The sequence below is a fragment of the Podarcis vaucheri genome, assembly GCF_965113315.1.
Source record: "Podarcis vaucheri genome assembly, chromosome: 5".
Taxonomy (NCBI): domain Eukaryota; kingdom Metazoa; phylum Chordata; class Lepidosauria; order Squamata; family Lacertidae; genus Podarcis; species Podarcis vaucheri.
In genome coordinates this window covers 71,184,473-71,210,379 of record NC_138763.1, presented here as the reverse complement: position 1 = coordinate 71,210,379, position 25,907 = coordinate 71,184,473, and the positions used below count along the sequence as shown (strand labels likewise).

Genomic DNA, 25,907 nt, shown 5'->3' with positions numbered 1-25,907 from the left:
GGTAGACTCCACCGTGGGAGCAGGGCCAGGGCGGGAGAGTGCTAGAGTTGTGTCTGGTCCTGTTACATGGGATCAATTCCAATCTGTTACCTCCGAGGATGAGGACAGGCTGCTTGCACAAGTGAAACCGACCACCTGTCTCCTTGATCCTTGCCCATCCTGGCTGATAAAAGCGAGCTGGGAAGGGCTGGGCAATGGGCTCTGCTTCCCTCCGTGAGGGAGCCTTCCCAGACCCGCTGAAAGAGGCGGTCATTAAACCGCTTCTTAAAAAAACATCTTTAGACCCGGCCAATTTGGCCAACTATCGCCCAGTCTCTAATCTGCCATTCTTGGGCAAGGTGATTGAGCGGGTGGTTGCTGAACAACTCCAAGCATGCCTGGAGGAAACAGACCATTTGGATCCCTTCCAATCGGGATTCAGGCCTCACCATGGGACTGAAACTGCCTTGGTCGCGCTGGTTGATGATCTCCGGCGGGCTAGGGACAAAGGTGAGAGCTGTTTCCTAGTTCTGCTGGATCTCTCAGCGGCGTTCGATACCATCGACCATAGCATCCTTCTGGACCGTCTTGAGGGGCTGGGAGCTGGGGGCACTGTTATACAGTGGTTCCGCTCCTTCCTCCTGGGCCGTGTTCAGAAAGTGGTGGTGGGGGATGAGTGTTCAGACCCCTGGGCTCTCACTTGTGGGGTGCCTCAGGGTTCTGTCCTCTCCCCCATGCTTTTCAACATCTACATGCGGCCGCTGGGAGAGATCATCAGGAGGTTTGGGCTGGGTGTTCATCAGTATGCGGATGATACCCAGCTCTACCTCTCTTTTAAATCAGAACCAGTGAAGGCGGTGAAGGTCCTGTGTGAGTGTCTGGAGGCGGTTGGAGGATGGATGGCGGCTAACAGATTGAGGTTGAATCCTGACAAGACAGAAGTACTGTTCTTGGGGGACAGAAGGCGGGCAGGTGTGGAGGATTCCCTGGTCCTGAATGGGGTAACTGTGCCCCTGAAGGACCAGGTGCGCAGCCTGGGAGTCATTTTGGACTCACAGCTGTCCATGGAGGTGCAGGTTAACTCTGTGTCCAGGGCAGCTGTCTACCAGCTCCACCTGGTACGCAGGCTAAGACCCTACCTGCCCGCGAACTGTCTCGCCAGAGTGGTGCATGCTCTAGTTATCTCACGCTTGGACTACTGCAACGCGCTCTACGTGGGGCTACCTTTGAAGGTGACCTGGAAACTGCAATTAATCCAGAATGCGGCAGCTAGACTGGTGACTGGGAGTGGCCGCCGGGACCACATAACACCGGTTCTGAGAGATCTGCATTGGCTCCCAGTACGTTTCCGAGCACGATTCAAAGTGTTGGTGCTGACCTTTAAAGCCCTAAACAGCCTCGGTCCTGTATACCTGAAGGAGCGTCTCCACCCCCATCATTCAGCCCGGACACTGAGATCCAGCGCCAAGGGCCTTCTGGCGGTTCCCTCATTGCGAGAAGTGAGGCTACAGGGAACCAGACAGAGGGCCTTCTCGGTAGTGGCGCCCGCCCATCAGATGTCAAAGAGATAAATAATTACCTGACATTCAGAAGACATCTTAAGGCAGCCCTGTTCAGGGAAGTTTTTAATATGTAACTGTTTTTAACACTGATTTGGAGCCGCTCAGAGTGGCTGGGGAAACTCAGCCAGATGGGCGGGGTATAAATAATAAATTATTATTATTATTATTATTATTATTATTATTATTATTATTATTCTTAGAAATGTATTTCCAACATTGCAAACATTGCAATTGCCCCAATGACTGAAGTATTATTTAGGGAGAAGAGGAGTTATATACAAAGAGAGGAGAGCATTTCCTCACACAAAGCAAGCAAAGGAAAAGACACGTTAAGTGACTTTAAGGCTCTGGCTAATCCAGAGACAGAAACATTAATAGCAGGGATGACTTCCAGGTCTTAGCTGATAATGAATGAAATGACACATGTCTTCATCGTTAAAAGCAGACGGGACCTCTTGACAGTCCTGAAAAAAACATGCAATAGTTGCTCCAAAGGACACAGTCCTTCCTACAAACTATTAATGAACCACTGTTCCAGACAAGTGCCCGGAATTGGAGTATTACTGGAGCAATATTTTATTGACGCTATAAAGCTAAATGGACCTTCTGAAGAACTGAAGTCATCACTGACACCGAGACTCTACCAAACAGTCAGGATGGTTAGCCCCAGTTTAGAGAGGCACATTTTGTCTTGGAGGCTCCCTTGCAAAAACCATTCAGGCTTAGAGATGCCGGGAAGAATATATTTCAGGCATCATTAGCCTCCACTAGTTTTACAGGATGATCCCCAGGCGACTTTGCTAGTATCTGACTCAGTTTAGTAAAATGCAGCTTGCACTGGCAGAATCTTTTAGGCAACGGAGTCATAGCCCAAGTTATTTTAACGAGGCCCCAATAAAAGCCTGTTTTGCAAAAGGCTTTGGCATGCTTGCTTATGTCATGTTTTCCCACAAACAACTTTGATGTGAAACTCTGTATGTTATGATTAGAAGATGTAGGTTAATCTACAGGGGAGTGCATTAATGTGCAGAGTAGGTGTGCCTTTGTGTGCAGTTAGCTAACACATGTCCTGCTGCGATCTCCCTGCAGCCCCTTGCTGCAAAAGACGTCGGGGGGCAGCGGGAAAGAAGCGCTTAACGCTTCCCGCTGCCCCCGGACCTCTTTTGAAGCAAGGGGCTGCGGGGAGATAGCGATCTCCCTGCAGCCCCTTGCTTCAAAAGAGAAGACCCGCTGTCCCCGGGGCAAGCTTCGTCTTGCGAAGCAAGCCCATAGGGAAATTCGTCTTGCGAGGCAACTCGAAAACGAAAAAACCTTTCGTTTTGCGAGTTTTTCGTCTCGCGAGGCGTTCGTCTTGCGGGGTACCACTGTATTCTGAGTGCTCTCAGTGGATGATAATAAGACCCAATACAGTGGACGCTCGGGTTGCGAACGTGATCCTTGCGGGAGGCACGTTTGCAACCCGCAGCATTCACAACCCACAGCGCTGTGTCTGCGCGGGTCGCGATTCGGCGCTTCTGCACATGCACAAAGCGCGATTTAGCACTTCTGCGCATGTGCAAGCACCGAAACCCGGAAGTAACCCGAAAACACACAACCTGAAGCATCTGTAACCCAAGGTATGACTATATAAACTTGAGTTGAGACTTAGACTATACCCCGATTCCTTTGCAGCATGCTAAAATTCATTGGAATAAACTCCGGGTATCCTCAGCAGAAATGCTGATGTAGAAAGGATAGCCTGCAACAAAGAAGTTCGAAAACCTTTGTCTTGGACTACATCCCAACCTTCTGTTTCTCTCTCATAGGCTGCTTTTTTTTTTTTTTTTTGCTTTTTTCTGGGAGTGAGCCCCACTGAAAACAGGGTGACTTACTCTTGAACGAACAGGAAAAGATTAGCTCTGTTAACAAATTAAGTATTTATGTCAATGACTTCATCGATTCAGCTGCTTTCGAGCTTCTCTCCCTAATCTCTTTGGCTTGAAACCTGCACCAAGTCTCTCGCTCCTTGCCGTGGTTATTCTCTTCATCTTGTCTCCAGGAACTGCTTAGACTTTCCACTAAAGAAATTCCCCTTATTGACCATTAGTTTGTCACTTTCAGTACTGCACACTCTCCGTCTTCCCCTCACACCAACTCTACCTTTTGCTCCTTCTATGACCTGCAGTCTATCATTGCAATGGCTTTCTTTGAAACACTGTTCCTTTTTTAATGGCCATTTTCAACTATGTATTCTCAACTCTGATTTGTTTGTCCCACAGTCCCATTCAACTGTTTGCTCCATAATCTCCAGCCCCAGCTTCCCTCTGAACTCACTATCTCTGTTCACACTCTTGAGTTGCTGAGCCCCTTCGGAGGAAGTAAGCATATCAGTCAAACTTCATTCCATTTAAAAAGTCCATTATCTCTTCTCCTCTGGCCAAGCACCATCACTACACCTCCTCCTAGGCCAACCCATTCATTCCAATAATCCTCAGAGCCTTTTCTCTACCTTTTATACCCTACCAAAACCTATTCCTTCCTCTCCCCCATCCTTGGACCAAGACCTCATCACTCCTCCAATTCAAAAAAATGAAAGCTCTCTATAGTTCTCTTGCCTCTGCCACAATTTTTTGAGGTGCCTTAGGGTAAACCTACTATTGCAAGGCCTCAAACCTGACCCCTTGAATCTTCAGCATGGGAATAATTTTGACTTGGTTTGAAGGCACACTAAGCCAAACCATGGTCATGTTGTTGTCATGCCAGGTTTAACTACCCTAGGGCTTGGACTCAGGATTGTCAGTCGTCCAAATCCAGTCTCATGGTTCAGCTCTCTCCAGACTACTCATGAGATGTAAATAAGGTTTGTTCTTCATTTATGGGTTGCGGTTTGTTTGGGAGAAGCTAAGCTAGGTTCAGACGAGGGGACCTCAGTGTGGCACAGCAGAAAAACCACTGGGGAGCAGCGCAGCAGCTACAATCTGCTCCCTCAGGGGGGATGGTTGCACTGGCCAGCTCTGGACCCCACCATTTTGATATATTCTCTACTTGGAATTGGATTACAGCAATGGAAAAACAAGAAATGGCTTTTCAATGCAGAAACAGAGGTTCTTAATCAGTTCTCATTTTGGTTTAATTGTTACGTGCAGATAATAGTTAATCAGAAAAGGAGCGCTACAGGTCTCCTAAGGAACTGTCAAGCTATTCTTGTGCTGCCATAACTGAGTACTTTCATTAGCAGATTAAAATATGTCCTTTCACTTTTAAGTGTTTTTATTCAAGGTCTCTCAGCGTGCATTTAACTTCCGCAACAGCTCCAACCTCGTTCCCCCCTCAAAATTATGAGCCTACTTTCCATAATTTATTTTCCCCACATAAGTTCATAATATATAAATGACAAATTACCCAGTCAAAATGGATAATTAATTCAAGGTCACGTCAGTGGTTATGCATCTTTCCCCAGTTAACTCGGGCAAAAAAAAGAACACGGGGCCTAGCGCTATGCAGAAGTGTGAGCTTTGAAAGCCAACATGTTTGTAACCCCTCCGTATATTCCCCCACCCCAACTGTATGGCCACATTTTCTTCTTGCCACGTACGACCAAACGGTGGTGATCCATATGATTATCCCTGTCAGACATGCCAGCCCACAATCCAGCCAAACATTATTTGTGTTCACAGTAAGTCACAGCCTATCTCCTTTCCACTGCCCAAAGGCTACTCACTTCTCCATCCTGGAAATGCTTCTTGAGTTGTTTCAGCATGAGAGTGAGCTTTTTCGATTGCACTCCGCTGTAAGCCAGAAGCATGCTGCCAAACTGGCGCTCCGTGATCCGGCCATTTACTGGATCGTGCCTTTCAAACTGGAACAGAAAAGGAACAACACCGATTTGTCAGTTTCATGCATCAATAAACCACAACTTTTTGTGTCCTTTCATGATTAAAAAAAAAAGGGCATTAATTTTTGCTGCAGCAGTAGCGGAGATAAATCTTGGCCTTTCACTACATTTCTCAATTATCCCTGGAAAGGAATAATTCCCTTCACAATTCCCAGTAGCCATGTTAAAATGCTGATTTCCATTTTATAGCCAGGTTTTCCTAATGGGGGGTCCTCCATTAGGTCTCGATTAGCCTGGCATATACAAGTAATTGTTTTCTTCTAGCGTCTTGTATTTTTCAGGACGTAAGGCATTATCTTATTAGATACCACCACAATGGTCTTCAAAGACGGTTTGCTTGCCTTCTAATGGATATACATGGTTTTATAATAGGTTTTGGTTTCTAAATGAATCCAATATTTTCATTCATGCTAAAAATGTGAAGAGTATTTTTCCTTCGCCATTAAATACATTATGCATAACAAGCCTGAAAAACATGGCATTCTACACATTGATGTGTACGGGGTAGTCAGACTGCTTTGAACTAGAAGTGCTAGGATAAAGAGATGGCAGTTCCTTCGAGGCATCTTTCTTCAGAAGGAATAAGTCAGAATTTCTGACGAAGACTTGGTCACATTTTTCAGATGTCACAGCCAAACATGCTGTGAGCTCCTCAGTATTCCATTTTGAGCATTCAACCAGCACACTGATTTCCTTTTTGACTTCCTGGCCCGTGGCAAACATAGTTTGCTGTGAGATCTGAAGCAGGTAAACAATGGGTGTTATTAACCACAATTTCTTTCCAAACCGGAATTTTGGGGGTGTATTCTTTTTTGTATATTCTGTTGTTGTAAATCACCTTGTGTATAGTAATATAGAAAGGCGGTATACATAGTAAAAGTGAAATGAAATAAAATGAAATGAAATGAAGACTCTAAAACCTATTTAAAACTGGCCTCCCAAGCATTGTTAATATAGTATAATACGGTATAGTTTGCCTGATCTGGTTGTCCTATTTGCTGCAGCTCAGGAAGTGGAGAAGGGAACGTGCACTTGTTCAATGCTTCCAATATTCAAATATTTTGGCTATGACACCTGAACGTGAACCTCAGGATAAATAGAGGCATTTACTTCTAAACACTCTATTGTAGGGACCAAGTGTTTCACATTGATTCAGATAAGTGCAATGATAGGTGCATGTTTTTGTGGGAATGCTGGAGGAAGAATGCAAGGAATGTATAGAGGACAAAGCTCACATCTGTTCAAGCTGTTTTCTACCACATGCATCAGGTGAATGAGCCCCAGGTTCACATGTATTCTTAATCCCAGCCTAATAAATTTGTATTTACTTGGACAGCTCACTGAACACACATACTTCGACTGAAAGTGGAATACAGAAAGCAGACCTTGGGAAATCCCAAGTACAGATGAACTGGGCACTGTGTGATTTCCAGTCATATGGAGACAGACAGGTAAGAATTCCTATTAGGCCAAGACTTGTTTCCCTCCAAGGCTGGGTCAGGGCTAGTGCAAGTGCAAGACATTTTGCTGCCTGAGGCAGAACAGCAAATCCCCAGGTCAGGCTGCATAGTACAGTACTCATGGCTGCCCAGATTATTTCGGCACTTGAGACAGAAAAGTCCTCAGGTGCCTCTCCATGGGAGCTAAAATAGAACTATCATAAATTAAGGAACTTGTTAAGAAATAATTTGTTGCCCTTTTCATGACATCCTAAATCAACTGCCTCACTCTGTTAAATGGTAGGAAGGCAGAAACAGGAGTGGGTACAGTCTCCTTGTACTGTAATGTCTAGAGTTACCCTAGATATTTTTCTAATCCATTGTCATTAAGGAACAAATATATACAATGAGTGGCTGTGTGGTATGTTAGGGTTGCCATATTTCAAAACGTGAAAATGTGGACACAAAAGTCGTTAAGCTTCCTTTTTTTGCAAAGTTGTTGCTGTTATTATTAACCAAAAAAGAAGAAGTTTTTGAGCTTTTTTAAAAAGGAAAATTACCAAAATCTACACTTCTGACATTGGTTGCCATATATCCGGATTTTCCCAGACTTTTCAGCAATTTCTGCCCGGACACTGTTTCTGACGACCAAATCCCGGCTATGTCTAGGAAACTCTGGATGTATGGCAACCCTATTGTATGTTGACATTTTCACACAAATTATGAAATAACCTGTTACTATCCAGCACCTTTCCCCAATAACAAGAGCACCTTGCTCAGAGGTTACCTGTTTTCATGTACTTGACACAGAAACTCATTCTGTCTTAAGTATCCAGTGCCACTCATTTTAAAGCGCAGCTCTTGAATGCTATACAGATGAAAGATTAAGAGATACTCGAGGACTGCTTCCTCCCATGCCATCCTGCCCGCTCTCTAAGATTAGGAGAAGAAGCCCTTCTGAAAAGGATGCTTGACAATGGTAACAAGAGATAGGGCCTTCTCAGTGGTTGTGCATCAATACTATGAAATATCTTGCCTCTCAAAGTGACCATGGCACTCTCTCTGGCTGTCCCCCCCCCCCCCCGCTGGCTGGTAAAGACACTTTTATTCCAGAAGGATTTTGCATGCTAAGGCTTATCTGTGAAGATTATTACTATCTGTAGTCTCTGCCACTGTTGCTCTGAAATGCATTTTTAATGTGCATTTTCTGTACCCTTGTTCACACACTTTTTTGTTTTCTTAAATCATATTTGTTGTATGCTACCCTGAGCGCATGCATGGGCGGTAGAAGGGTGGAATAGAAATTTTTACATAAATATTTTCAAAGCAATCTATTGGGGCCACTCACCCTCCCCAATTTACAATATGAACAGACCTAGTGCATATCCGCTTATTCCCCTTAACATTGAGGCAGCAAAACATCTATCAGAACTCATAAATTTACACAAAGTAACACAGCCTTTTAAATCATTTTCATAGGTGTATTTAAACACAAACATCAAGCGTTGGTTTATTACATTTAAATCACACAGCCACATGGGAGCAATTAAACCAAAACTGCTCCCAGAGTTGTTGTTTTTAAAAAATAACTTTTTTAAAAAAGAGAGAAGGACATCCATCACAACCATCTGCAGTCACAATAAGCTGCAAGATAATGTGACCATTAGTGCCTGAAGAGCAATAACGGTGTCCTAGACTAGCCTATAAAAGAAGTCACAATAACTCTAAGTAAGTCTTAAAGTAAACTATAAAACAAAATAATATAATCCAAAGCATAAAGTTTTCGCCATTGGTATTCACGCAGTCCCTTCAGAAAACTCGCCAATGGAGACACAAGCCACCGAAATATAACAAGCCCAGTGCTAACCTGACAAACTGCTCTTCAAAAAGATCCCTGCCTTCATGCTGTTAGAACCTCTCTGGAATACTGCTGTATCATTTAGACAGAACTGCGTAATAACCCAAACTCGCTCAAGCAGATGCCATTTGTCACTCGCATCTGACAGCATTTAAGGTTTTCCCAATTTCACAGAGGTTCACCAGAAACTCGAGAGCAAGTGCCCGCTGTGCTCATCAAAACAGAAGAAGGCTGCAGTAAGCATGCTACATTTATGGCTTCCGTAACCGGCAACCCCAATGCACTCTGTTTTGGTATAAAAATACATCAACTGTTCTCCATACTTGACAGGAGAAAGCCAGAAAATCCCTTGGCGGTCGCCATGGATCAGAATTCTCTGGATGTGTACATGCCTACAGCTTGATAGGGGAGGTTAAGTACTGATGTTTCAAGAGAGAAATCTGGGATTTAAGAGCTCACCTGAGCCACCTTCTGCTGCATGAAGAAAAGCAATGCTTTGGAGTTACCCCCAAGTGAATAAAGAGGCCTGACTTCTAAAATAAATAAATAAACCAGTATTCCTCAGCACTCCTAACTGAGCTCTGTTGCAGGGGCAAAAGAACCGCCTCAGGCTGTGTCTGCCTGAACTCTCCACTCCTGCCATTCTGCTCCAGCACAGAGAGCTCCTTCAGAAGATGTGTTTATTCAACATCCATCCAGATTTGCTTTCACAAAGCTCACAAAGCACTGCCTATATGGAATGTTGTTCAGATCTGTTTATACTGCAACAAGCCTGCATTCTGATTTGCTAGCAGTGTGTTCACACATCTTCCCATTAATCATTTGTTCATCCCACACTTTTCAACGCAGTTCCCCATCACTTCCCAAGCCTCAAAATGCCTGATTTATTTTTTTTAAATGCTAGGGCAAAATAGCAATTAAATTTGATTTATTTATAAAAGTATCTCTATGCCATCATAACATAAAATATCAGAGTGGTGGCGTACAACATATATATATATATATATATAAAACACCCCATTAATCCACTTTAAATGTTCAAACTTAAAAGTTTTGGGGGTGTTTAATCCCTTCTGCAAAATACTGAGTCTTAGATTCACACCGTGTGAGGCATGACTCTGGTGTGAAGCGGTCCCTAAGGTTTCAATCTTAAGCTTACTAGGGATGGAGATCTATTGGACTCAGTGGAGGTGATCTATTTCTGAGTAAATAGGCTTAGGATCATGGCGCAAACAGAGCACTAGAAATTTGTGCCAAGGAGAAGCCATGAAATAAAGAGGAGTAGCACATAATCGGTTTCACACACACAAACATTTTTAAAATACTGATTGAAAGGAGAGCTATTTGAAGTTCAAAATTAATCTAGCGGAACACAATGCTTCAATACACTGAATGCAAATACTTCATAAAAGCACTTAAATATGTAATAAAAATGGCTAGTTATATAGTTTCCCCAAGGAAAGTACTCCTCTGTGAATAATCAAACCCAATTTATTTTCTGAGGTAGTATTTCTTTTTTCAGTTATCTTCTTTCTTTTTAGAAGCGCCCTTGTAGGCAGTTAAAACACACACACATACTTGCCCTGAGATCAAACCTCCATTGAGACTTTAAAGAATAAAATGTAGAGACCAGGGACAATCTCTTTTCACTAAAAGTCCCCCCACCACTACTGAATAAGAAACATTAAGGGGCTTTCCAATTTTGCACAAGATAATGGTGATGAGCCAAGGCTACATATAGTAAAACAATATCATAGTAAAATAATGATTTTTCAATGTAGCTTTTGTCCTTTTCTCAAATGCTTATCAGCCAATGGGCAAGGACACTTAAGAAGAGAGGGGGGAAATGACAAGCTGGAACTCAATGCCTCCTCTTTTTATACACCAACATACTTTCTCTTCAAACTTCTGATTAGTGAGGAAACTTTCCCTGAATTAAATCTGAAAGCACGCTGAACTGTAAGAGTCATTGCTTAGACTGGAAGGAGGCAACCCCACAGAATCAACTCATGCAGAGACACAACAGGCAGCTTTCTCCAAAGACAGGACATTCCATTTTAATCACTCCTGGTGAAGAAATGTGTGACCCAACCATACCCAACATAGGGGTGCAATGGAAAGGCCCAACCTCAACAGGTGGTTGATTGCAAGGAGGCAAGGTCGGAAGAATGAATCGATTAAATAGGCATGGCTTTCAAGATATCAAATGGCGGCCCCGTTACCTACTGCACCCCATGAACCATACTGCTGGAGATGACCTGCATATACACAAGTACAAACCTGCCTCAAAGTAACTATAGGTCAGAGATTCTGGTTGCCTAAATGTGTGTGTGTGTGTGTGTGTGTGTGTGTGTGTGTGTCTTTTTGCTGCTGCTTTAGTTGAACAACTGGGAATACACTGTTCAACACAACCTTGAAAATATTAGCTCTGAGGTTATGTGATGGTTTATTATTATTATTATTATTATTTTTAAAAACACCTGTATTACTTTGTTGTTTGCCACATTAGGATCCCTTGGGAGGGCAGAATAGATATCAAACAACACTGAAAACCATTCACCAATCTGTCTTCTGCCCCCCACCTGCTGAAAAGGTACAGCAAGCTGCCCGGGAGCAAGCAATTATTTAAATTTCTTGTAACATTCTTCCAATTCCAGCACTGAGCTGGGGAATGGCTGAACCAGGCCTGCAAAACCCCACAAAGACTGTCAGCAAACCCAAGGAAAAGGATTTATTATTTGTCCTTTGCTCCTGTCGTCTATCTCCAAGGAACTGAGACTGGCATCCATTTAGAGCCCCGCTTGCAAACACATGTTGCTTAAGAAAACATAAGCTATTTCACTGTAAAGACATGTTCAAAATAATAATCCTGGAAGCTTGCTCGTGTCAGAGGAAGTGGGCCTTGAAGAGGTGGAAAAACAGTACAGGCAAAAACACTGAGGATGATGGATTCGATTTAGATGTACGAGCATCAGCATTTCTGAACATCTCCTGCCTGCTCTAATCATTATAAAACAGCAAAATCAGGGAAAGCTCTTCATAGCTGGGACCAGAACTACCCTATAAAGCAAAATAGTTCTGCCCCAATAGCTCCTGTTTCAATTGAGAACAACAGAATTTCCAGGAGACTGGCTGCAGTGAGAAGATGAAACCCAGCATAGCACTGTGGGAATGACATTTAATTTACTTTATACTCCGTAATGTCAATAAAAAGCAAGGGGGAGAAGTGGGGGTGGGCAAGACACCATCTTGAGCAAAGCAACGCAGCCTGGAAAGGCATTAAGCTGGCAGTTGCAATTCTGGGCTTTGCAGAGTTCAAAAAGCAGATGAAAATTCTGGAGCCAGGCAATGCAAAGCAACAAGATATCCCAAGGATGCTCGTGGCAGGCATTGCAAAGCAATCAGTTTGCCCCTTCTTACGCTGTGCAACGGTGGCAGAAGGGGAAAGCCTCAAAGCGATTGTCTAAGACAGACAGGTGAAAAAAATGTTTTCATTATTTCTAGCTGGACAGTGATGCCAGAGAGCAAAGATTAAGAAAGAATTTCCTGATAAAGCCACCGCTTGGTATTTCACAGGCATTCATGGCTATAGGAAAAGGTTGCATTGGACGTGACAGGAGATGGGAACAATAAATCAATGTTTGTTGCATGAAGACAAAGAGCCGGAAATGCAAAAGGTTGCATCCAACCAACTTTTCCTGTTTGTGCTTCTGCAATGGAACTTCCCCTCCCTCCCCTGGGTGTCCTCTTAACCCTCTGGAGCAGATTTGCTGCTGGGGTGAGGGGAGAGGAGAGGAGAGGGGAATCAGTTGTGCAAGCCCTTGCACACATGGGACATCTTGGTTGGGTGCAACGCAAACAGGTTTGCAGCTTACCATCTGGGGAAGTGATAATATGAGTGTGATGTGAACCCCTTGAGAGGGACTGCCGTGGCCCTGAACGGAAGAATAACATTACTTCTTCTTGTTGTTGTTGTTTAGTCGTGTCCGACTCTTCATGACCCCATGGACCAGAGCACGCCAGGCACTCCTGTCTTCCACTGCCTCCTGCAGTTTGGTCAAACTCATGCTGGTAGCTTCAAGAACACCATCCAACCATCTCATTCTCTGTCGTCCCCTTCTCCTTGTGCCCTCAATCTTTCCCAACATCAGGGTCTTTTCCAGGAAGTCTTCTCTTCTCATGAGGTGGCCAAATTATTGGAGTCTCAGCTTCAGGATCTGTCCTTCCAGTGAGCACTCAGGGCTGATTACCTTAAGAATGGATAGGTTTGATCTTCTTGCAGTCCATGGGACTCTCAAGAGTGTCCTCCAGCACCATAATTCAAAAGCATCAATTCTTCGGTGATCAGCCTTCTTTATGGTCCAGCTCTCACTTCCATACATCACTACTGGGAAAACCATAGCTTTAACTATACGGACCTTTGTTGGCAAGGTGATGTCTCTGCTTTTTAAGATGCTGTCACTAAATATAAAACACAAGTTCCACCATGCTCCCTATATGCTACTTTGTACACCTCTCCCACTTCCCCATACGCCAAGAACCTTTCACAGCATAGGCAAATTCATTGCCACCCATCCCTCCCTCCCTCTCAAACCAATGTTTGAGATGATGTCATTGGCCTGAAGCATGAGATGCCGAGACACAGAGTGCCTTTGAACAGTGCAGCCACCTGCCCTCCCACCCCACTTTCCAATCAGAAAGTTGCAGAAGCCCGCAAATGAACATATGAACTTCCCCTATCTAACCCTAGTCACAACACTGCTCTATCTCAGTGCTGTTTCCTTTGATTGACAGCAACTCAAGTCTTGTGCAAAGGTATGTTCATGCCCTGCTACCCAAGATTCTTTAACGGAACACTGCAGAATGAACAAGGGGTGTTGAGTTCTTGTGCTGAGGGAAGGCTTCCAGGAGAAATATGCTTGGCCACTGTGGCAAACCGGATCCTTGGTATGATCCAGCAAGGCTCTTAACATGGGATGTTAAGGCTCTTAACATGGGATGTTATGTTTACCACTAAGCTACAGCTCCTGGCCAACATTTTCTAACTTGCAGACCTGCTGTGCTCAACTCCTGCTGCTGCCAATTGCATGTGCTTTTGGACAGTTCCCAGTTTTGACTGCATCGGAAGGGGAATGGCTTTTGACAGTAGAAGACTGTTTAGATGCTTTCGAAAAATAAAAGATGTCAGTGCAAAGCATTAACAAATCTGCGTAGAGACACAGATTTCTCTTTTTAAAGAAGCTAATATTTAAGTTTATTCAATAAACAAGTACAGTGGTACCTCGGGTTACATACGCTTCAGGTTACATACGCTTCAGGTTACAGACTCAGAAATAGTACCTCGGGTTAAGAACTTTGCTTCAGGATGAGAACAGAAATCGTGCTCCGGCGACGCAGCGGCAGCAGGAGGCTCCATTAGCTAAAGTGTTGCTTCAGGTTAAGAACGGTTTCAGGTTAAGAACGGACCTCCGGAACGAATTAAGTACTTAACCCGAGGTACCACTGTAATTATTTAAAATTTAATTTAAATATTTTTATTTTAGTAAAATTTAAATAAAAATAAAAATAGTTATTTAACATCCATTTTGCTTCAATCATGTGCAATTTACCATACAGAACATCTACAAGGTGTAAAAACAGAACTATGAGCTGAATAAGAAGCAGTGAGGACAAGAGAAGAGAGCTAACTGGTAGCAAAGGTGGTGAAGCTGGGTGGAGATCCAGTGAAGGGTTTGCTCAAAAAGAAAAGAAAAAAAGTTTTGAAGAGGGCAAGGTAAATAACTTGTCATAAATCCTTGGGCTACCGCCAACGTTTCCATCTCTTTTCCTAACTCCTAAAGACCCCTTTAAAAATAATAATGGGCAGTAATAGGGTTAGAAATTATGTCTCCTGAAGATAGCAAGATCTTCATGGATGCCAGGTGTTTGAGGGATATTTCTGACCTGCTACTGACCTTGCAAATATGCTGCAGTCTGGAACGGAATGATAGAATTAATAGCAGCCTCTGGCAGTTTCTAGCACCTTAATGAGCAATTAAAAAGGTTATGTAAAGAAGCACTGCACCTTTAGCTTTCAAGTCATGCATGAAAGTAACTTAGTCTGCAAGAAGTAATCTGGGGCCACCCCCCTTTTTTATCTGCAGGCTTCTTCTCCTGCAACCCTGGTTAGAGAAGGAGGGCAAGAAGTTTATGGGAATGGGAAGTAGCAGTAAGTGAAGATTATAAAGAAAGATGAGACAGAAAACAGAGTACTTCTGAAACTGCAATTCATAAACTTAGCAGCACATATGAGACCATCAGAAACAAGATCTAGAAGTGATTCATGACTTAACCTTACTTTCTATTACTGCTACACAGGGATAAGTGACCAGAAGCCTTATAGGTATTCCTTCAGCTGCCCAATTGGATATAAGAAAAGTTTGTTAAGGGAATTGTGGCTGTGGCAACTGTTGGTTTTGGAGATGGGTTTAAGCTGTGATCATCCAAATTGAACAAATGTATCTCTGCTTATTAAGCCAAGATATGAAAGGGTCTTTTGCTCAAATACACAGCTTCTTCATTCCTTCTTTAGTGGCACAAGCAATCAAACCAGGAAGTCTCTAATCAGCCATAGTTTCCTGTGTCCTCCGAACCAGGAAGTGATGGTTACCAGTTTCAGACCAGGCAAGGATACTAAACCAATTTAAAACTGTGGATTAATATGCTGTCTTTTTCTGAAACTGGTAATCATAGTTTTCTGGTTCAGGGAAAACTATGACATGCCAGCTTAACTGCTTGTGCTACAAAAGGAGTGAAAGGGCTATGTACAAGAGCAAAAGACTCTTTCATATATCGGCTTAATAAGTAAAGAATCAGGCCAATGTATCTTAATTCTTTCTCTCCATCACACATTATTCATTGCCAAAAAATATGCCAATATACACCAAATTGATGGTTTTAAGAAATGCATCTACAGAAGGAAAATGTCACATGGGAACAGACTGCATCGTTGTTTCTTAGAATATATGTGTCTGGTAAAACCAGAGAGGATGCTCAGAACACCTGTCTGCTGTGATCTACTGTGAAATGACCATCGAAAATGGAAATCGGCTACTTAGCTCTACTTGTCTACATAAATTTCTGCTTTTTTAACCTACAGAACAACTGTAAAATGCAACATGGTCATTATTATTTAAATTTGTATCCTTCCTTTCATCCTAAGATCCCAGGGCCGTTCACAACAGAAATATTCACAACTGCCTGGCAGTTCAAGTGATCAATAAAAGTTGTTGGCTCTACATGAATCCACTTGGACAGCTAGCATGACGGAGGCACACTGAAAAACAATCACCATCCAGCCTAAACCCACCTTGGGTTTAGACTTTTCCATTTTGCAGAGCAGAAAGATGTATGTTGGCTCAACAAAACAACAAAACAAAACAAAAACACAGAAAAGAATCAATGAATCTGCATGCATCATATCACTGCAGGTACATTCCTCCGTTATCTTTTCTTTCAGTTGCAAACACTAAGCTCTTTTGTGAGGATAGAAATTGAATGAATAAATAAAAAAAATAAAAAATGGCATCTAAGGTCAGTTTTCTAACATATTCACTGAATTGTTATTCACTGAAACAATGCCACACACACATTAAATGCTGTTCATGTGTATAGTAACTTGAGATTTATTGTGGCTTTCATTGCAACACTTGGGCCATTTCACTATTCTCTCATTTCTCTTGTGATGGGGACACGGTCAAGATTTATACGCTTTAATTATTGATGCATCCAGGCATCTCATCCAACAACAAGTTCAACTTTCCAGGCTCAAAGCTTGCATAGTTCAATTATGATTTGCTCAAACATCAATCCATACTAATTGATAATGACACATAAACAGAGGGCAGCTCCAGTTTCATGCAGCCCAAGACTTCCTAGAATGAAATAAAACATAAATTCACCTGGCAGAGAGAGATAAAGACTTTGGTCAACAGGTGTGTCTGTATTTATACCTATGGGGAGAATGCAAACAAACCAATGCAGCTTTAAAGTCAATCTAAATCACTTAGAGGAGAGCGAATTAGTTGACACAAACACTTTCAAATGGACTGGGCTTAGTCAGCAATCTGCTTGCCTGCAGTGGGGACCGACACACCCTATGCAACCAAATGACATTCTGACATACTGACCTAAAGTTTGAGGAATGCTAAGTTTCAGTTTCCTGGTCTGCATCTTGTAACTTGGTTATCAGAAAGTTGCATTTGCTAGATTGTTGCTATGCTTTACTCAGACTTTATACCATTTTAGATTTGGAAAACCTGTACCTTCTCTTAAAAAAAACTCCCCCAAACATATCCCTTCCTGACTTGCTTGGTTGGGTCTACATTTTTAAAAGCCTTGTGCGCCAAATATGGATGGGGGGGGCTCTTAAAATGAAGAGAAAGATACACTGAAGGTGACTGGATTATCCATATTTCTTACACAGGCCGTTACTCACACATTCTCCTCCTCATCCCCAGTTGTGGTATCTTTGCGAGACTCCTGATACCATTCCAGCCACAACTGGGTTTTTTAAAAATTTCTCCACGAGAAGCAAAACCTGAACACAGGGCTCCAATGAAAACCCACTAAGGACAGCATAATTACTGCATCAAACCATTTGGATAACTTCTGGTAGCATATGGGTACAATGTATGGCAATATAATCTTCTTTACACATTATCTAGAGCTGAGCTAGTATATACTTGATTACATTTCTCGAAGAAGCAGGATTAATTTCAGACAATTATGAGCTAAGTTGTTCATGAAAACGCATTCTAATTAACAAATGTAGTACTAAATCACAACGATCATATATAGCTCGAAATCTGATTAGAATATGCTTTTTTGGCCCTGTGAGACTTATGTGAATATTGATTTAGACATAAACCAGACACCACACATAATATAGATTTCTGTAAAAACCCGCTCAGCCACGTTCAACTTGACACATCCCTTTCTTCATAACACTGAGCAAAAGAAATCCATGCAGCTTTTGAGATCACAAGCAAAAAAAAAAAAAAAAAAAAGAACTATTGTCAGACACCACTGAGATTGGGGGTCAGGTGGGGCAACTAAAAAAAACCCAAGACAATCCAGAACAAGACCTCATTAATACAAATACAATATTCATATCTTATGATGCAACTCCACCCTACTTTGTTTGAATTCATCCCATGCCATCCCCCCCCCCCCAAATCTACGGCCTTGGTCCAGTATATCTGAAGGAGCGTCTCCACCCCCATCATTCTACCCGGACACTGAGGTCCAGCACCGAGGGCCTTCTGGCGGTTCCCTCACTGCGAGAAGCCAAGTTACAGGGAACCAGGCAGAGGGCCTTCTCGGTAGTGGCGCCTTCCCTGTGGAACACCCTCCCACCAGATGTCAAAGAGAACAACAACTACCAGGCTTTTAGAAGACATCTGAAGGCAGCCCTGTTTCGGGAAGCTTTTAATGTTTGATGTATTATAGTATTTTAATATTCTTTTGGAAGCCGCCCAGAGTGGCTGGGGAGGCCCAGCCAGATGGGCGGGGTATAAATAATAAATTATTATTATTATTATTATTACCACTCAAACTATAGGCATTTCCAACACTTGGCCCATAACAGAATGGGTGGAGGGAAAAAGAGGAAATATATGAAAGATATGCAAAAGCTAACTTGTCAGGCATTTAAAAATGAAACAGATGGCGGGGAATGCTAGGAATGCACCTGTCACTGATGTCACGAGCGCTACCCAATAGGTGCTGACTGGCTAGATCCAATCCCCCCCCCCTCAGCTCTGCTCTACAGCCTGTTTAGAAGGTGCTGTCCAGAAAGAAACTCTGAGTACAACATAATAGAATATTGTTGTAATACATGCAAAATAAGCACATGCAACACATTGCCCCATTCCATCTAAGCACTTATGTCACTATGTCATAATACAAAGAAAGAGGTGAGCTTATTAATCCATTAAACTGATGGCTTTAACGAAAGTAAGCTTTGTGTATGTGGGGAGCAGGAGAGTTAGTGTTCACAGATTGTGTTTCAAGTTGAAGCCAGAGCTCAGAGCTAGTTTGACCAATGCAAGGCTTTGGCTGTGGGACATGTGCAGTAATAATAATGTCTGTGCATGTGCACAATATCCCTCCTTAGTGAATAAATCAGTCAGCTACACACGTTGTTGCTTTTTTTTGTTTTGTTTTTAAATTTATATCCCGCCCATCAGGCTGGGTTTCCCCAGCCACCCTGGGTCACTTACATATAAAAAAGCAACAAAACATCAAACATTAAAAATCAAAATATCCTATAATAGGATACCCTATAATAGCAACAAATAAACCAATAAATCAATAGAAATCAATAATAACTAAAATTACAACAACAACAAACAGTTTAGAGTTGTTGTTTTGTTGTTTAGTCGTTTAGTCGTGTCCGACTCTTCGTGACCCCATGGACCAGAGCACGCCAGGCACTTCTGTCCTCCACTGCCTCCCGCAGTTTGATCAAACTCATGCTAGTAGCTTCAAGAACACCATCCAACCATCTCATTCTCTGTCGTCCCCTTCTCCTTGTGCCCCCCATCTTTCCCAACATCAGGGTCTTTTCCAGGGAGTCCTCTCTTCTCATGAGGTGGCCAAAGTATTGGAGCCTCAGCTTCACGATCTGTCCTTCCAGTGAGCACTCAGGGCTGATTTCCTTCAGAATGGAGAGGTTTGATCTTCTTGCAGTCCATGGGACTCTCAAGAGTCTCCTCCAGCACCATAATTCAAAAGCATCAATTCTTCGGCGATCAGCCTTCTTTATGGTCCAGCTCTCACTTCCATACATCACTACTGGGAAAACCATGGCTTTTACTATACGGACCTTTGTTGGCAAGGTGATGTCTCTGCTTTTTAAGATGTTGTCTAGGTTTGCCATCGCCTTTCTCCCAAGGAGCAGGCGTCTTTTAATTTCGTGACTGCTGTCACCATCTGCAGTGATCATGGAGCCCAAGAAAGTAAAATCTCTCACTGCCTCCATTTCTTCCCCATCTATTTGCCAGGAGGTGATGGGCCCAGTGGCCATGATCTTCGTTTTTTTGATGTTGAGCTTCAGACCATATTTTGCGCTTTCCTCTTTCACCCTCATTAAAAGGTTCTTTAATTCCTCTTCACTTTCTGCCATCAAGGTTGTGTCATCTGCATATCTGAGGTTGTTGATATTTCTTCCGGCAATCTTAATTCCGGCTTGGGATTCATCCAGCCCAGCCTTTCGCATGATGAATTCTGCATATAAGTTAAATAAGCAGGGAGACAATATACAGCCTTGCCGTACTCCTTTCCCAATTTGGAACCAATCAGTTGTTCCATATCCAGTTCTAACTGTAGCTTCTTGTCCCACATAGAGATTTCGCAGGAGACAGATGAGGTGATCAGGCACTCCCATTTCTTTAAGAACTTGCCATAGTTTGCTGTGGTCAACACAGTCAAAGGCTTTTGCATAGTCAATGAAGCAGAAGTAGATGTCTTTCTGGAACTCTCTGGCTTTCTCCATAATCCAGCGCATGTTTGCAATTTGGTCTCTGGTTCCTCTGCCTCTTCTAAATCCAGCTTGCACTTCTGGGAGTTCTCGGTCCACATACTGCTTGAGCCTTCCTTGTAGAATTTTAAGCATAACCTTGCTAGCATGTGAAATGAGTGAAATTGTGCGGTAGTTGGAGCATTCTTTGGCACTGCCTTTCTTTGGGATTGGAATGTAGACTGATCTTCTCCAATCCTCTGGCCACTGCTGAGTTTTCCAAACTTGCTGGCATATTGAGTGTAGCACCTTAACAGCATCATCTTTTAAAATTTTAAACAGTTCAGCTGGAATACCATCACTTCCACTGGCCTTGTTATTTGCAGTGCTTTCTAAGGCCCATTTGACTTCACTCTCCAGGATGTCTGGCTCAAGGTCAGCAACCACACTACCTGGGGTGTACGAGACATCCATATCTTTCTGGTATAATTCCTCTGTGTATTCTTGCCACCTCTTCTTGATGTCTTCTGCTTCAGTTAGATCTTTACCACTTTTGTCCTTTATTATGGTAATCTTTGTACGAAATGTTCCTTTCATATTTCCGATTTTCTTGAACAGATCTCTGGTTCTTCCCATTCTGTTGCTTTCCTCTATTTCTTTGCATTGCTCGTTTAAGAAGGCCTTCTTGTCTCTCCTTGCTGTTCTTTGGAAATCTGCATTCAATTTCCTGTATCTTTCACTATCTCCCTTGCATTTTGCTTGCCTTCTCTCCTCCGCTATTTGTAAGGCCTCGTTGGACAGCCACTTTGCTTTCTTGCATTTCTTTTTCATTGGGATGGTTTTAGTTGCTGCCTCCTGTATAATGTTGCGAGCCTCCATCCATAGTTCTTCAGGCACTCTGTCCAGCAAATCTAAATCCTTAAACCTGTTCCTCACTTCCACTGTGTATTCATAAGGGATTTGGTTTAGATTGTATCTTACCTGTCCAGTGGTTTTTCCTACTTTCTTCAGTTTAAGCTTGAATTTTGCTATAAGGAGCTGATGATCTGAGCCACAGTCAGCTCCAGGTCTTGTTTTTGCTGACTGTATAGAGCTTCTCCATCTTTGGCTGCAGAGAATATAATCAATCTGATTTCGATGTTGCCCATCTGGGGATGTCCATGTGTAGAGTCGTCTCTTGTGTTGTTGGAAAAGCGTGTTTGTGATGACCAGCTTGTTCTCTTGACAGAACTCTATTAGCCTTTGCCCTGCTTCGTTTTGATCTCCAAGGCCAAACTTGCCAGTTGTTCCTTTTATCTCTTGATTCCCTACTTTAGCATTCCAATCCCCTATAATGAGCAGAACATCCTTCTTTGGTGTCACTTCGATAAGGTTTTGTAAGTCTTCATAGAACTGGTCAATTTCAGTTTCTTCAGCACCAGTAGTTGGTGCATAAACTTGGATTACTGTGATGTTAAAAGGTCTGCCTTGGATTCGTATCGAGATCATTCTATCATTTTTGAGACTGCATCCCAGTACAGCTTTCGCTACTCTTTTGTTGACTATGAGGGCCACTCCATTTCTCTTACGGGTTTCTTGCCCACAGTAGTAGATATGGTAGTCATCCGAACTGAATTCGCCCATTCCCGTCCATTTTAGCTCACTGATGCCCAGGATGTCAATATTTATTCTTGCCATCTCATTTTTGACCACATCTCCACTATGACCTGTTCATCTTGTGTGCCCTGCTCGGCGTAGATCATAGCTTCTCTGAGTTCTTCAAGCCCCTTCGCCACGGCAAGGCAGTGATCCATGAAGGGGATCACTTTAGAGTTAGACCCAAATTAAAATAGCTGCCAGCTCCAACTAAACATTTAACCAACACCAACCCAACAAAAACAAAATAGAGGAACCAAAATGAGAACCGTTTAAAACATTTTAGCCTGTTGCCGCAAACTAAGAGTTGTTCCAGCAATGTCCCAGTGGCCTCCCAGGAGCCTCTTTTAGCTGTTCAGGGTGAGTCTGGGCTCCATCCCCTAAGCCAGGTGGAAATGGGCCTTGCAGCAGGGAGCGGTCTTCCTCATGGCGGAAGCAATGTCCCACATGTGGGACTGAGGTTTCCTGATTATAGAGCATGAGTAAACAGGGCTGGTGCCAGTAGTTTACCTGGTAGTAGCCACAGTTTCAGAGTTTTGAAGCCACCATTTTTGTTTCTCCACATAGCCCCTGATGTAGCATCACTCTGGGGAATTATGGGAAATGTAAATGGCAACTCCAGGACTCTGTCACTTTTTGAAAAGGGGACACCATTGATGTGCTCTGCTGGGGTACTGGGGACATTGCAGCTGCCTGAAGATGACGTGTGCTGACACTGGCCAGCAACTAAAGAACTATAGCTTCTTTCCCAAAGCAAACTCTAACAGTATAGTAAGTGAACAGAATTATGTGTGCGGATCAGACACTAACCTCAAGCTTCAGAATGTCATGCTGAAGTTTGCGCTGGAAGTCCAAGAAGTGAGAGATGGTCAGTTTCCCCTTCAAATCAGCCCCAAAGAAGTAGGTGGTCAATGCAGAGTTGAAGCCCGTCTTCAAGGTGTTCCCTGTAGTTGAGCGGTCTCTATGACGCATGCCCATGCTAGTTTGGGAGCGAATGATGCTCTGAACCTAAGGGGTTTCCAAAGTTAAACACACAGCTATAACAAGGCAGGCTGCATCACATTTCCCTAAAATCTAGGTCCTCCACAGATACACACCTTTGAATTCCACACAACAATATGTGTAGTTACATTATTAAACACATGGTAGGTTTCAAAACCCAGAAGTTTTCAGAAGTATGGAGTATCCCCCATTATGTTTCCAAGCACAATTCAAATTGTTGGTGCTGACCTTTAAAGCCCTAAACGGCCTCGTCCCAGTGTACCTGAAGGGGCATCTCCACCCCCATTGTTCCGCCCGGACACTGAGGTCCAGTGCTGCGGGCCTTCTGACGGTTCCCTCACAGCGAGAAGCAAAGCTACAGGGAACCAGGCAGAGGGCCTTCTTGGTAGTGGCACCCGCCCTGTGGAACGCCCTCCCACCAGATGTCAAAGAGAAGAACAACTACCAGACTTTTAGAAGACATCTGAAGGCAGCCCTGTTTAGGGAAGCTTTTAATGTTTAACAGACCACTGTATTTTAATATTTTGTTGGAAGCCACCCAGAGTGGCTGGGGAAGCCCAGCCAGATGGGCGGGGTATAAATAATAAATAATCATCATCATCACCTACAATTTGAAAGCATTGTTATGTTCCCTGTGAGTGAGACGGTGGGCCATACTTTTTACCATGCCTTCATTAAAATTTGGAAGGGTTAGTAAGGCCCAGATGGCCACCCGCTGCTCCAATGCTGGAGGGCTGAAAATTTATCCCAGGAACCCCACCTCAAAGGGGGAAACCTGTCCAGAGTTAAAGATGACAAAGTAAAAATAGCTCAAACCTGTCTGCTGTGTGACCTGAGCAGATTTCAGAAGGACACAAAAGGACGGAAATGCACAAGATCACACCAGTGTGCAATATGCCTTCATGAGGAAGGGCCGTGGAGAACCTAAAACCTTGTTAAAATACACACCCACAAAATGAAGCATGTCCCTCTGGCTCAGAGCAGTGGTTAACACATAGTGGCTCAAGGACTATTCAAGGCATATAGAAAACCTGGACAGGCAAACTGGAGTTTGAAAAGGAAGGGTTCCTTTCTCCCATAGCAAGTGTGTGCAGCTTCCTTAAGAGCTCTCTTATAAGGAAATCAGAGCATATAGGAATATAAAATCACACACAGAAGCAATGGCTAAGAGACTGCATAGAATTCTATGATTGTCAGCAACACAAAGGCAGGGAAATGAGCAAGCAAATGCTTAAAATTATTCTTCTCCTCGGATTGCAGATTTCAAAACAGATAATAGGTCCAAGAAGACATGAATTGCCAGTTCACTGTCAATCTTTAGATTACTTTCAGACAACCAAAAAGCTAGAGTCAAATCCTGGCATCTGGAAAACTGTAGACTCTTTTGACACCAGCAGCAATAATGTTCAATCCTCAGGATTAGGAAATGCAGCCTGACAACAGCAAGCCTCTGTGCCTCCACATATGCAGTGACTGGTTATTCGGCACTTCAGATGTAGAGAAAAGAGGGATAAACAGGTGGGCTGAAAATCAACCAAAGTAATCAACACAAAGGCATAGCAGGGCTAAGGCAGCAGAGTTCTGGCAGCATTCCTGGCCAGGTTTATTAAGGGATTCAATGATGAATTATTTTTGTGATGTGTTGCATCTTTATTCTGTGACACACAAATGCTACCTATCCTGTAGCAAAAAGGAAAGGCTACAACTCTAAGATAGAAACATATCTGCTGCTGCACTGGCTGCTGTCTCGGTGCACCAGGGAGAAGACAACTTTCCATACCGATCAGAGGTCCATCAATTTTTAAACGCTCAAATGCCATGGAGATCATAGGTAGCTGCAGTATGCGACATTTCCCCCGTGAGGCAGGAGAGATGATGCGCCTCTGAAGGGCATATTGTTACAGCTAATGTCACTAAATCATCTGAGTAGGAGGACTGGGATAATGTGCAGAAGATGGGGCCAATAAAAGCACAGGCCTGCCTCCTGGTTTTCAGACACAAGCTGCCTTATTTGCATTTTTCATCTCTTTTTTAAAAAATCACCTCTAGAAGGGACAGCTGAACTTCTCCCCACTCAAGGGCAGAAATTAAGAATTAATTACATGCACACATGCAAACCATACTGACATCATCAACAAGATGAGCCCCATCTACAACTGTACAGCTGTGAAACAGCTGTGCATTAGAGAATGGAGGAAGTCTTGTTTTTCAGGCAAATTATGAACAAAGGCTGTGTCAAAAAGGACAAGTATAAGAATGAGCAGCACACAAGTCCCCAGCTATAGGACACCCCACCAAAGTGTGAGGCATGCGTCTTGAGGACACTTTGCAGAGAGTCCATGGTTTTGCAGGTGATATATGTGCTCTTAGATAACGAAAGAGAGCCACACATACCAACAGAAGAGGAGAAAGTGAGATTATTTGCATAATAATTTACATAGTAATGTTTTGGAGGTGGAGAGAACTTGCCTGTTCGAATTCTTCCATATCCACTTCCCCGTCACCATTCAGATCAAACATCTTGAAGGCAATTTCAAAGTTCCTTTGAGGAGCTGGGGGGTGGGGAGAAATACATTATATTTCAAGTGTTATAAAGAAACAAGGCTGCAGGGGGGAAAATGATGTAAGAGTTGTATGTGTTCTAACAGTACATCCCAGGAACAATCTTCCCAAACACGCTTCCCCTCTGAAATTATGATATCTCTCTCTCTCTCTCTCTCTCTCTCTATATATATATATATATATATTCTCCTCCTAAACTGAAGTCTTTTTGCATTTGCACAACTACTTGTTTATCCATGCACAAAACATTTGATGCAATCTCCTCCCAATAAGGAAGCAGATAAAGGGGGGGGGGGAGATGTGACGAAGCTTCTGTACCTGAACAAAATGAATTGAATGGGAGAATGATCAAAAATTGCAAATGGGCAACAGGCACAATGATATATAATAAAACAAAAAAGGGGGATTTTTAAATATGATACAAGCTCACGGGTTAAAAAACAACAACCAACAGCTTAAATATAGAAATAGAAATACTTTATTGTCAGTGCACCAC

General features: G+C 43.0%; 1 protein-coding gene across 1 annotated transcript in view; it reads right to left on the bottom strand.

Moving 5' to 3' along the window:
- The window catches only part of MICU1 (mitochondrial calcium uptake 1), a 145,229-nt gene that overhangs the window by 28,918 nt on the left and 90,404 nt on the right, over window positions 1–25,907 (bottom strand). Inside the window, exons 7-9 of the mRNA XM_082222101.1 lie at window positions 25,319–25,401; window positions 22,658–22,855; window positions 5,242–5,379 (exon numbers count right to left, since the gene is read on the bottom strand). Of these exons, the coding sequence (XP_082078227.1) occupies window positions 5,242–5,379; window positions 22,658–22,855; window positions 25,319–25,401 (419 nt within the window). The remainder of the gene's footprint in view (window positions 1–5,241; window positions 5,380–22,657; window positions 22,856–25,318; window positions 25,402–25,907) is intronic.